At 35.1% G+C, this 14177-nt stretch overlaps 1 protein-coding gene across 10 annotated transcripts in view; it reads right to left on the reverse strand.

Moving 5' to 3' along the window:
• Positions 1–14177, reverse strand: part of SPATA17 (spermatogenesis associated 17) — a 332947-nt gene that overhangs the window by 143737 nt on the left and 175033 nt on the right. For all 10 annotated transcript variants that reach the window (XR_005214908.1, XR_005214904.1, XM_037823711.1 and 7 more), the window contains exon 8: positions 12173–12321. Coding sequence is in view for 8 of the 10 variants with exons in the window: in XM_037823711.1 (XP_037679639.1) it covers positions 12173–12321 (149 nt within the window). In the remaining 2 variants the exon portion in view is untranslated. The remainder of the gene's footprint in view (positions 1–12172; positions 12322–14177) is intronic.

A 14177-nucleotide genomic window follows, 5' to 3' on the forward strand; every position in this document is an offset into this window, starting at 1 on the left:
ATGCCTCTGTAGCTGCTGAAGTTAATCCACTTTTTTTATAGGGTTCCTAGATTTCTATAAGATTTCTATAAGATTCCTAGGTGTAACTTTTTTAACACAACCTTAATTTCTTGAATTATCTTGAGTGGATTTTTGTTCTTTGCAACTAAGAAAGCTCTAAGATACAGATCTGAAATACAAGTGTGCCCCTGACCATATGATCCACATCATATCAGATTGGTCCCTAAATCTGGTTGATTCTACCTACAAAATGGTTTGCAAAACTTTTCCATGGTAGATTGAATTATGTACCCCAATTTAGATATGTTCTTAATCACATTTTGTGGGTGTGAACCCATTATAAACTGGATCTCTTTAGTTAAGGTGTAGCCCAACTGAATGAGGTTGGACTTAATTCAGATTACTGGAGACCATATGAAGAAAAAGAAACCAGAAGCCAGAGTTATGACAAGAAAGCCACGAGGAGGAGTCGGAAGCCATAGGTCATTGGGACACAGATAAGAAAGGAGAGAAGTCGCCAGGTGATTCAAGGCAGAGATATAAGCCAAGGAACTTCAAGGATGACTGGCAGCTGGCACCAGAATGTTACAGACTTTGCTGAGCCTCAATTTTGGACTTTTAGCCTCAAAGCCATGAGCCAATAAGTTCCATTTTTTAATCCAGCTTAACTGTATAGTATTTGTCATGGTGGCTTAATAAAACTAAGACACTTTCTGGTCCCCTCCATCACCAGTGTCCCTGTTCTATCTCAAGTCCTCTTTATCTGAACTGGATTATGGGAACAGTCTCCTAAGTGTCTCTGTCTCTAGTCACTCCCATTTCTTAATCTTGAATAGAGCTAGTAAAGCGGTATTTCTCAGCTATTAGGTTCTGTTCCTCCAGTGCTTACAACACTGATGGTTCTACCCTGTCTCTACACAATAAAGTTCAAATACTTTAACAGTACACAAGGCCTTTAAAATCTGGCTCCAACCTATATTTTCCATCTCATCTACTGCCACTTTGCATGAGGTACCAAATATAGGGGAAGATTCAACAAGCCACCTCTTCTGGCATGCTGCAACCCCCCTGAGCTATGCATTTTAAATTTAGAGATGGCTTTGCCCATGCCAGCCACTCTGGCCACTCTCTTCAATTTACACAGAAAACTTCCATTTAGTCTTCAGCCTCTTGTGACCCCTTCACACTTTTGAACCCCATATTGAAACACATGTACAAATATATGAAAATTTATGGGGCCCATAAAAAAAACATTTTAAGTAGGAACTGTTCTGGAAAACCTGGGATATAAATGGCATAACAATATAAGAATGTGAATGGCAAAAAGACTATTTTTCACAAAGGAAATTCCACATTCTACATAAGATGACTACCACTCATTTGGCAAACCTTTACTAAGGTTATGTTAGGCACTGCATTAGAAAGAGTGCTTGGGATATAATAAAACCTAACTAAAAAAGATGATAAGTGGTCTTTTTTATGACTTGTCTGCTTATATACACTAACAGTAAATGTAATATTCTCAAGTATTTCACTAAAAGTGTCCAGTTATCACACTTATGTTGATATTACATAAATGTTGATAACTTCTTTAGATTTAGATGCCTATAGAACAAAATTCTAGAATTCTGTGGTCATTTATTTAAAAAACAATTTTCTCCCAAGGAAAGTAGTGTATAGAAAGAGAGCACAGTTCTCACTGTAAAGCCAAAGTAATAAAGCACTTTTTTGTAGTCAAATTCTAGAACTTCTTAATTATACACATGCTTATTATCTGTATCCCCAGTGTTACAAAGTACCAGAACTTCATTAGAAAAATTAAGCTGAAAAAATGAAGGCAGCACTTTGTAAATTTTCACTGGAAATTAGCTGGGAGAGGCAGAGGAATACTGGATCAAAAGAGGGTAATCATGCTTAACTGTGCCCTAGAGCACCCGCATGTATAATACGATTTGCACAGTAACTACCTCTCCTATTAGTGCTTGTTTGGAGTATTCTGTGTTAATGGGGTTAGCTAATTTAGTATTTTAACTTAAAAAGGCTCTACTGATTAATAAATGTTGCACACTGTGCTAGTAATTAAAATAAATGGAAGAGTTACAAATAAAAGTTGAATTGTTAAGAAAACAATTTCTGAAAATATGATAATCCCTATTTACCATAATACAATAACAGTTCAGAAAACATGTAAATTATAAAGGTCTAAAGTGTTTGAAAAATCATACAAGTCAAAAAAGTTTTGAGGTGTGTTAAATTTCCTTTTCACTATCTTTAGTGGCAAATCTAACCAGATCTCATCTCTATATACACATTTTTTTAATGCCCTTTTTTAAAAACTGTTATTTAGACCTAGTTTAATTTTTCCCAGAACAGTTTTCCTAAGGTAATGTCTACGATATGTTACTGATAATTAGAAGGAAGAGATAAAAGGTTTAAAAGTGAGCAATCCAGCATTTACTAAGGCTCTGTCTAAGCTAGTGAGTTAATTTTAAGAAAATGAAGGCAGATACATGATTCATAGCTACTGAATGTTTTTCATCAGTTCCAGCAAATGGAGAAGCTCAAGAAATCCAGTGGTTAGTTCTGTTTTGCTACTAAATATTCATAGGCTGTCTCCCATTTTACCTACTCTGAATAAATACCAGAAAATTAACACCTTTAGTTTTTCAAAAAGATACATACACAGCTATTGAGCTGTCTGTACTCAGGTTCTTAATGAAAGCCTGTATAAATTTAAAATATTAGTATAGTAGAAATACTAATCATGAACTTCCCTTCACAAGGAAACTCAAGCCATTGTCAACTCTTTTTTCAATCCTATAAATGTCCATACTCTAAACCTGCAGAAGAATCTTGTCTCCTTAGGGGTCTGAGGATTTCTCTCAAGCTTAGTTTGGGTTTAGAATTAATCTAAATACCAAAGTCAGATCTAGCAAGGTAGCTCCTTAATTTGGAACACTTTAGGAAAATACTTGTTCTCTAATTGCTGCTGTAACAAATCACCACACACTTAGTGGCTTAACCAATACAAATTTATTATCTTACACTTCTAAAGGTGACAAGTCCACAGGACTAAAATTAAGGTGTTGGCAGGGCTGGTCCCTTCTGGAGGCTCTCAGAAAGAATCCATTTCCTTGCCTTTTCCAGCTTCTAGAGGCTGCTTGCATACCTTGGTTTGTGTCCACCTTCCTCACCTCCGAAGCTAGCAAAAACAAGTTGAGTCCTTCTCGCATTTTATCATTCTGTATTCAAATCTCATACTGCCTCCCTTTTCCACTTTTAAGGACCCCTGTGATTACAGTGGGCCTATCCAGGTAATCCAGGATAATCTATCTCCAATCTCAAAATTCTTAATTTAATCACATTTGCAAAATCCATTTTGTCATGGAAAGTAGCATATTCACAGTTTCCCGGGATTAGGATATGGACATCTTTGGAAGGCCATTATTCTATCTACCATGACACTGATTGGCACTGATTTCTACAGCAATATCCTAAATCCATTCTGTAATGAGTATGATTATAGTCTGCAAAATTATAGGCTCCTATATTAAGCCAGGATGTTTACAGTTAATAGAAGATATTAACACACTGGACAATAGAACCACTCACAAGATTTTAGTGAAACCCATATCATACCCAAATCATTTGATTTATCACCCACTCTATTCCCTCTTCTGCCATCTTGATGGGTAAATTAAATTAACTTTGATGACTCCGATACCATCATGGCTTCCCATTTCTTCTACCTCATAATAATAATGACCTCTTTCCCCACTTCATCTCAGAAACTTCCATGAACCCTCTTTGGTTCTGAAAACATTCTTGAAATGCTCAAAATTTCAAACCCTAAAATTCTCTCAGACCAAAATCTCCCATAAAGAGGAAAAACAGTGTGTAGAACATTCTGCCATTTTTAAAGGAACAATATATACATATATGATTGTATATGCAAACAAAAAAGTCTGATTGATAAACAAGAAATATTTAAGAACAACTGGCTCTGGAAAATATAAATGTGTTATACCATCTTAAAATGTTTAAAGCATTTACAATAAATATGTGTATTGTTCTTTCTATGTTTTAAAAGTAAACAAAAAAAGGTGCTTTATAAATGTTTTAATTGGATTTCAGCAGATTGAGTAAATCAAGTAAGGTGGAAAATTCCTGATGAAAGAAAGAGAGAACATGGGGCATTCAGAGGAATGAAAATATCTCAGTATCTCTGGAGCACAAAGTTCATGATGGAAAGTAACAGATTTGCTAGAGAAATAAGCCTAGTTCAGATCCTGAAGGGCCTTCTGTTTTGCAGTACAGAACTAAGATTTATCCTGGAGGTGATTAAAAAGCCGTTGTATTTTGGCTGAATAATAGCATGACTGAATTTCTCTAGTGTTGATACATTGAAAGCGCTGAATGGAAACAAGACAGGAAAGACCGAATAGAAGGATTTTTATGGTAATTAAAGAAAGAATTATAAGTGCTTAATTAAGGCAGTGGTAGTAGAAAAGAGAAGAGAGGCTGAATTTGAGAGATACTTAATAGAAAAGACTGAATGTGAGGAACACCAGGATGTGGGAGATGCTAGAGAAAGATAATTGTGTTAACTCACAAGTCCCTAGTTTGGGTAGACAGTTGGTACTGGAATTCTCACTGAATTAAAGAAGAGGCAGGCCAATTTGGCATATAATGATAATAGCACATCAGGCAGAGATGCAAATGGAGATGGAAGTTGAAAATATGAATCTGGAATGCAGGAGTAAGATCTTGCATTCTCATAGAGGGTATAGTTGAAGTCTCACATACAGAAGCAATAGCCCAAATATTAATATAGAAAGGAAAAGAAAGCAAGGGAAAAAAGTGGAAGATTTTAATACTTTTTCCTTTCTTTTTTTATTAAAGCAGTTGTAGGTTTACAGATGGGGGATTCAATCTTGCCATCACCTTAGCTCTATATCATTACCTCTCACCAAAATTATTGCAATATTCTCCTAGTGGGTTTTCCTGCCTCCAGCATATTTCTTCTCAAATATATCTGTCTCACAATCAGGATTCACATTCTTTTTCATAACATCTTCTTTCTCAAAAGCCTTAAATGATTCTCTATTACCTATAGGATGAAACCCCAATCCTTGGCCTTGAAGCCTTTCAAAGCTGAATTTTTCTTTCGGTTATTCCCCATTCCCTCACCACATAAAAAATCAGTCTCTGTCAAATTGGTCCTTTTATTGTTCTATGAACTTTTCCTACAATCATTTTTTTTCCTACCATAAACCTGCTTTTATCTACTTTCTCTTCTTTTCTCTGCCTATTGAAATCTTAACTATCATTCACAGATATCCATTCAGTTCTTTTCCCTGTCAAGAATGTCTTCCTAGATCATCAGTGCTCACACAAATTCTACATTAAAAAAAAAAAAAAACCCTCACTTATTTTCTTTAAAACACATTTGATAATGTAACAAGTGCTTTTCTATGGTAATTCTTACTCAAATTTTCATTAAGTTTTCTGGTTAGGCTTCAAGCTAGAAGCATATAACTTCCATGAAACTGGTGCTTTATTTTACTCACTGCCACATCCCAGAGCTTAGTACTATTTCTGACATGCAAACATTTGTTGTATCAGTAAATACTCCTTTTTATTTCTCACAGAATCTAGATGAGAGCTTTTCATACAGGGGTTACTTGAAAATTATTTATCAATTGCTTAATTAATTTCTGACTTCATAAAGAGAGATAAATGAATGAAGAATATAATTTTCTTCAAAAAGGCATGAGGGGAGAACCTAAGATGGTGGCTAGGTGAGACAGGGCAAAAAAACACCTCCGTGAAAAATACTAGATAAAAACCAGAAAGTGACCCAGAACACCACTTTTAGAGTAGCACCAGCCAGACAAGGTCTGCTAAATCTACAGGGACCATGCATTTGGTGAAACCAGGAGTCTGCATTCTGAAACGAGTGAGTCGGCCAAAAGTCCCTCGGCCACACTGCAGTGTGGGGAAATGGGTTGGCGTTTGGAGATGGACTAGTTCTTTAAAAAAAAAAAAAACCTGGGAGCAGCTGCAGATATGACGGGAGCGGGCTGGGCTAATGCCTCGGTGTCTGGTGTGGAGGATAACCCTTCCCACACCCACTGCTGATTGTCTCGGGCCAAGGGGATCAAAGGGGAGCCAAAAAAAGAAAAAAAATGCATGACTTGCAGCCATCTCCCCAGTGGGCGGGGGCACTCCTGCCTGAGGCCAAACACATAGCACAGAGCCGTACCAAGAAACCCAGTGTGACAGGGAGTTTTTCTCGCAGCACTGCTCACACACCACAATATCGGCCATGGACAGTGGCCTTGAATACACCCACGGTTGATTGTCCCGGAGCTGGGAGGGCGGAGCTGTGCGGAAAGGGGGAAGTTAATGTGTCCCATTCAACCATCTTTGAAGCGGACTGGGAATGCCCCTGCATAGCCCGGCATCCCAGGACTTCCCTGGAGGCTGGCACACACTTGGAAGAGCCCAGCAGGGAAAGGGGAACCACTTGGAAATCCCAGGGAACCTATGCCAATACCAAAGACTTTTGGGTCAGCGGCAGGGAACAGCCTTAAATCTCTAGGAACACCTGGAAGGTTTGATTATTAAACCTGCCCTTCCTCCCTAACTGCTCAGACACACACCCCTCATTGAGGGCAGATAGCACCGACAACACACCCAAATTAAGTGCACCAATCAGACCCCACAAGAATCAGATCCCCACACATCACAAAGACAAAGTTGGGGAGAACTGACTTGAGGGGAATAGGTGACTCATGGATGCCATCTGCTGGTTAGTTAGAGAAAGTGTACACCACCAAGCTGCAATTCTGACAAATTAAAGATCAAGTAAAGCAAATGCCAAGAGGCCAAAAACAACAGAAAATCTTAAAGCATATGATAAAACCAGATGATATGGAGAACCCAAACCCAAACACCCAAATCAAAAGATCAGAAGACACACAGAACTTGGCGCAATTAATCAAAGAACTACAGACAGGCAATGAGAGCATGGCACAGGATATAAAGGACATGAAGAAGAGCATGGCACAGGATATAAAAGACATAAAGAAGACCCTAGAAGAGCATAAAGAAGAACTTGCAAGAGTAAATAAAAAAAATAGAAGATCTTATGGAAATTAAAGAAACTGTAGGCCAAATTAAAAAGACTCTGGATACTCATAATACAAGATTAGAGGAAGCTGAGTAACAACTCAGCCTCCTTGAGGACCACAGAACAGAAAATGAAAGAACAAAAGAAAGAACGGGGAAAAAAATCGAAAAAATCGAAATGGATCTCAGGGATATGATAGATAAAATAAAACGTCCAAATTTAAGACTTATTGGTGTCCCAGAAGGAGAAGAGAAGGGTAAAGGTCTAGAAAGAGAATTCAAAAAAATTTTGGGGGAAAACTTCCCAAATCTTCTACACAATATAAATACACAAAGCATAAATGCCCAGCGAACTCCAAATAGAATAAATCCAAATAAACCCACTCCAAGACATTTTCTGATCAGACTCTCAAATACTGAAGAGAAGGAGCAAATTCTGAAAGCAGCAAGAGAAAAGCAATTCACCGCATACAAAGGAAACAACATAAGACTAAGTAGTGACTACTCAGCGGCCACCATGGAGGCAAGAAGGCAGTGGCATGACATATTTAAAATTCTGAGAGAGAAAAATTTCCAACCAACAATAATTTATTCAGCAAAACTCTCCTTCAAATTTGAGGGAGAGCTTAAATTTTTCACAGACAAACAAATGCTGAGAGATTTTGCTAATAAAAGACTTGCCCTACTTCAGATACTAAAAGGAGCCCTACCAACAGAGAAACAAAGAAAGGAAAGGAGAGAGAGATATAGAGAAGTTTAACAGACATATATGGAATACTACATCCCAGGTCACCAGAACACACATTCTTCTCTAGTGATTACGGATCTTTCTTCAGAATGGACCATATGCTGGGACATAAAAACAAGCCTCAATAAAATAAAATAAAATAAAAAAATGAATTTGTTCAAAGCACATTCTCTGACCACAATGGAATACAAATAGAAGTCAATAACCATCAGAGACTTAGAAAATTCAGAAACATCTGGAGGATCAAAATGAGGGGGAGATGAAAACATTCCCTGATAATCAAAAGCTGAGGGACTTCATTACCAGTAATCAGTCCTATAAGAAATGATAAAGGGAGATGAGCAGGCTGAAAGGAAGGGACACTAAACAATTCACTAAAACTACAAGAAGAAATAAAGATTTCTAGTAAAGATCACATGGTAAATATAAATACCAATGCTACTGTATTGTTGATTTATAACTCCACTATTTACTTCCAACAGGATCTAAAATACATAGACTGTAATGATAAATCAGTGGTTTTGGACTCTACGTAAAATATGTAATTTTTGACAGGAACTACATAAAGGTGGGGGAATGATGGAGTATAGGAACATAGCTTATGTGTCATATTGAAGTTAAGTTGGTATCAAAGAAAAACAAGATTGCTATAGATTTAAGATGTTAAAGTTAAGCCCCACAGTAAACACAAAGAAAGTATCAGAGAATATGATAATAGAGATGAAAAGTAGAGTAGGGGTTCTGAGAAGTGGGGGAAGGGGCAATGGGGAGTTAAGAAATGAGAGTAGGTTTCTGTTTGGGGTGAAGGGAAGCTGCTAGAAATGGATGGTGGGAAGGTGATAGCATTGCAACATTCTAAATGTGATTAATCCCACTAATGGAATGCTAGGGAGGAGGTGGAATGGGAAGATTTAGGCTGTATATATGTTTCCACAATTGAAAAAAAAAAGACAGTCTACATAGATGACAACTAAATGCCAAGGATGATGATCCTGGATGGGATCTGAGGATGGAGGAGAGGAGGCTCAAAGGGACACAGATGGGACACAAGCAAAAAAAAAAAGAGGAAATATAGAATGTAAGCTTTATATCAGTGTTGAATTTCTTGAATGTCTTAGCTGCGCTTAATGAGATTGCATAAAAGAATGTTCTTGTCCATGGGAAAGGTATATGTAAATTATAGTGTTTGTTCAAAGATATGTGCAGCTTGCTCTCATATGTTCAGAGGACAGAGCAATAGATGATGGATGTTAGATAGGGAGGGAGGGAGGGAGAGAGGGAGGGAAAGAAAGAAACGGTGATGTGACAGGATGTTAAAGGTGGTGGATCAGGGTATCGGTGGAGGGGGGTCGGGGTATGATGGAGTTCTATGTATGGGGTTTGTACTGTTTTTGCAACTGTTCCTGGAAGATTGAATTTATTTCAAAATAAAATTTATTAAATTGAAAAAAAAAGGCATGAAAAAATAGAATGAGTTTTTTAAGAACAAGAACAAATAACACTTTTAAAATGACATCCAAAAAAATCTTTGTATTCAATACTCTTTGTGTAAATTATTCTTCTATTTCCTATGCTCATATTAAAGCACATATCTAAATAACAGCTATAATCTATCATCCTGTGATTATTAAGAAACATTTTTGTCATCCCTAATAGTTATCTAGGAACATACTCAGAAAACCCAATTTTTCTTTCAGCAGCCTAATAAAGAATCTTCTATGTGGTTAGAACACTGTGCAGCATATAGAAGAGCTCTGTTCATGCTCCTCCTTTGCTGGACTAGTGTTCATCTCATCACTGATTTCCTCCTCCTCCTTTTATGTCTTGCATGCAGAATCATCATGTTTGTTGCAAATACAAAGCATGGTGATAATTTTATTAAGATTCTACTATGTTCCTGGCATTTTACACTCATTAACTCATTCACTCCTCATTAAACCTCTTTTACATGACATTTCTGTCATCATTTTACAGATGAGGAAATAGAAGCTTAAGGAGATTAAGTTACCCAAGATCATACAGCAGGCATATAATGAAGCCAAGATTTGAGCTCACATAGATCTACTTCCAAAGCCAATATTCCTTCTACTATACCACATTGCAATCATCATAATGATGTCAAAACAAAATAGATAAATGGGTCTTAAACCCTTAAATATAATGCCACCTTTGAGCCCTCAACAGTAGAATGAAAAGGCTCTGCCTTCCCAAGTTTAGCTTGAGTGTTCCTGGTTAAGGCCCTTGGATGACAAACATACTGCCTTCAGTTCCTCATAGGGAAAATTGGAAATGGAACAAAAAAAGACACTCTGTAGTAAAAAATCATCCACCTCTGTGGTAAGAGTATAATTTTTTTTACTAATTTCTATCATAGAATTATTGTCTACAAAAATATAAAATGTCAATTTATAACATCATTTTTGCCACACAAGGTATAATTATGTGTTATCCATTATACTAAAACTTTTTGTTTCAGAAGAAGCTACAAAATATCATGGTTCAATTCTCCAAATAATGGAATTACCTTCTGACTAGTTACTAAGACTAGTTGCTAAAAATTAAAAAAAAAACAAATCCATAAGCCATTTCTTTAGCATTCCCAACTTGGCTTGTTCCTGATTGGTTGATAATCCTAGAATCAATTTTCATTCCCCGAAAACTTCAGAGTAATGGGTCATCAGCAACACCTAAGAGGTTGAAGATATTTTCAAGTGTTCCTTAGAAAGTAAACTGAGCACCTTTCTTTGGGAATTATATTGATATCTGCTCTTTCTAAGTTTAACAAGAAAAATTCCAAAGATACCATAGCATCTTTTATATAAATAATTTCTATAGAATTATTCATATGGTCAATTATTTGTTTGAGAAATTGATCTTAATATTTCATAAACCTTTGCATCATGGAAAATAAGAAAAATAATTCTGAGTAATAAAACTCTTCATAGACATTCATCACTGAATTGCATATTTTGTTTGACTAAGGCTGAGCATCATCAGTCTTCTGTAATTTCTTTGGTAAAACAAACCTACCTGCCTACAATTCATTGGAACAAAAGGTTTTTTTATTTTCTTATTCATCATATGTTGGGTTCATTCAGTCTATTGTTGAAAGAATCTACTGAACACTCTGTAGCTAATTATTACACTTCAAGTAATTGCTCTAAAATGAAAAGATTTATAAAAATTATTTGAGATGCTTGCCAATTTTATCTTTGATATGATTTATTTGAAAGCTTTTATTTTTCAGTCTCTTCAGAAATGTCTTACTCTTTGCATATACTTACTATACAAAATAAAGCATACTGTATATGCCATCAGACTGATAAAATGATCTGAAATTCACTGTGATAGATGAGAGCTTATTTAGTTTCTTTATGTAACAAAATACATTTTTAATGTATCTTGTAATTATTATTATTTAATATATATGACAATATATACTATATATTATGTGATTAACAGATAAACAGTAGATCATAAATTTATTTTTTGTATCTTGCAGTTATGATACTATATTATATAGCAATACTTCATATTATTATATCAAAATTATTGTATTATAATGACAATATCATAATTTTTTCTTATTACATAAATAATAATAAATACTCAAGATGCATTACAGAGATAATTACAAGATACATTATAAGATAATAATAACAATAATAAAAGTCATTCCAGATTTTAAATGGTCTATTTATAAATTACTTTAAACTCTTGATGACAAACTGCCATAAGAGAGAGGATGCATCTTGGAGAAAGACATACGAATTGAGTCCCAAATCACTGACACTGATAAAATAATTTAAATGGTATATGCTATTAGGACATACTTTATCCTCCTCAGTCATAAAGAAACCAACCTCTTTCATTGAACTTGATTTATAAAAATTACCATGTTCTATTAATGTAGTTAAAGGAAATTTAGTCCATGTTAAGAATAAGTATTTTGTTGGATCTTATTTCAGAAGTATCATAAATTCATGTTTTCACTCGAAAATTAAGGAAATTGTATATACAATGGCTTGGACAGTGGCCACTTTTCCCCTTTAAAATGCCATTCACTTTGAATTTTTTTCCTTTGAGTAATATAATTATTTAAGTTTGCTGTCAGTGTTAACCTTATCTAAAAATCTACATGTTGAAAATGGTTGCTTCTGCTTAGATCAAGAGTAGCTTTGCCTTTTCTCATAAACAAAAGATTTGCCTACAAAATTAGGAAATAGAAAGAATTAGAAATATCAAAGTATCAAACTTGGTACATGTATACTTTTTAAGCTAGGAACTCACATATTGTCATTTATGTTTCTTGTCCTTTCATCTCTTCTGAACTCCTCTCTGACCTCCTTTAACATGTTGATTGGTTCTGCCACCCGTAAGGTTGGCTCCAAAGGCTTATAGCGTTGCTGTAATACTTCAGCGATATCTCGGAAGGGCCCCTGATGAGGAGAATAAGGTAAATATTTTATTATTGAGGCTATTTTGACATATTATTGATGGCCAAGGCTGGTGAATATCTACAAAGCATAGCAAGTTAACTAAATTATTTTTAAAAAACCATTTTGTTCTTTTCGGAGTTATGAAATATATGACATAATAACACATATTTTCCTGAAAGGTTCTCTCAAGTAAAAGTGATTACATTTAAGATGTTTTAAAACAAACAATTTTCCACACTTACATTCAAAGGATTTCCATGGTAAACTTGTAGCTATATGTTGCTTAGTTTTCTAATTTAAAGAACATTTTTTTCTAATATAATAAAAAATTCTTTCCCTTTTTGAGTAAGTAAAAATATTAGAAGAAAATTCTGAGCATAGGTTCAAAAAGTCTTCCTAAAAACAGAAATAGGACAGCATGTGATTTTCATTAAATGAAAGCTTTTAGGTCACTGCCAAATCTCTTATTTAATTGGTACCCCCCACCCCATCTAGAATGGCCAGATATTTAATTAAATGTTTTTTATTTACAATTCTAAACTCTATTCTTCAATAACTCTGATAACAATAGCAACCATTTAAACACATAGCTGTATTGTATAGTGAATTAGAGCATATCTTACTTTTAAGTTATTAGTTACTGATATTGGTTACCAGAATTCACTGGTTTTATAATTAGTATCATATTAAGCTCCATACAGATTAGTGGCCACTCAACATTTTGCTATGCCATGAATTACATATTGTTTTCTTTTTTTCACCATTATTATTGTGCTAGGATTATATAAGGAATTATAATCATATTCCTTATTCTTAAAGGTCTCTTCTTTAAATAGGTTATCACTAACAAGACACAGCTGGAGTTACTGCAAGCACTGAGTGAAGACTGTGGGGCTAATAAAAAGAAATGATTCACGCCTCATTTATGTTCACTTATGTTTTACATTAATAGAAACCAATAATAGGAACCAGTTACCATAAAAGTCATGGACCGTAAATAACACAAATGGCAAATAAGTATCATCTAGTACTTTTCACAGCTGGACAGGAGGATTGCTATATTTGAAGGTAGTTAATGGATTTTTGGGGAACTTTACTTTTTAAAGATACAGTAACATGGTTCCAAGTCCACTATTAGAAATATTAAGAAATCAGGTGTTTTTGTTTGGTTTGGTTTGGGTTTTACAGAATCTTATTCTTTTACTTGGGCAGACTCTATGGTTTAAAAAAATTGAAATTTGTTTGTGTTACTGTGTAACTTGGAGTGAATTATTTTCCAAACCTATTTCCTCATATGTAAAATGAGAACAAATGTCTCACAAAATTGCTCTCAAGACATGTAAGCTAAAGTAAGTAACACTCTTAGCATTATACTTAAAACATAGTAAATACTCAAAAATGGTACCTACTGCTTTATCATCATCATCCTCATCATCCTTATCCTCCTCCTCTTCATCATCATCAGTTTCAAGGAGAGTGTGAAAAAGGTTTTGAACAATAGTAGTAACAATGAAATAAGCAAGTGGCCTTTTAAGGCTATGACTTTGAAGGGACCAGCATTCACATGGAGTAATGGTCTTCTTGGTGGCCAAGTCCTCCTGTCTTCTAACTTTTGTTGGTGTATTGACATAATATGTATTCATGTGTAGGCTTAACTTGCTACTTATCTGGAACTTGCTAGTTTCGGTGAGAAACAAAAGAGAAGCAGCCCTACTTGAGCAGCATATAGATTGAAAATATACTTAGTCTTCCTGTTAGGCTCACTATTATTTTTGTGACCACCAACCCTCCTGCAATCATGCTCTTCTCCCTTTGTCTTTTAATGGGTCCTTGCATTTATATCTTAGGCAATTTCT

The sequence above is a fragment of the Choloepus didactylus genome, chromosome 2 (genome assembly GCF_015220235.1).
Source record: "Choloepus didactylus isolate mChoDid1 chromosome 2, mChoDid1.pri, whole genome shotgun sequence".
Lineage (NCBI taxonomy): Eukaryota > Metazoa > Chordata > Mammalia > Pilosa > Megalonychidae > Choloepus > Choloepus didactylus.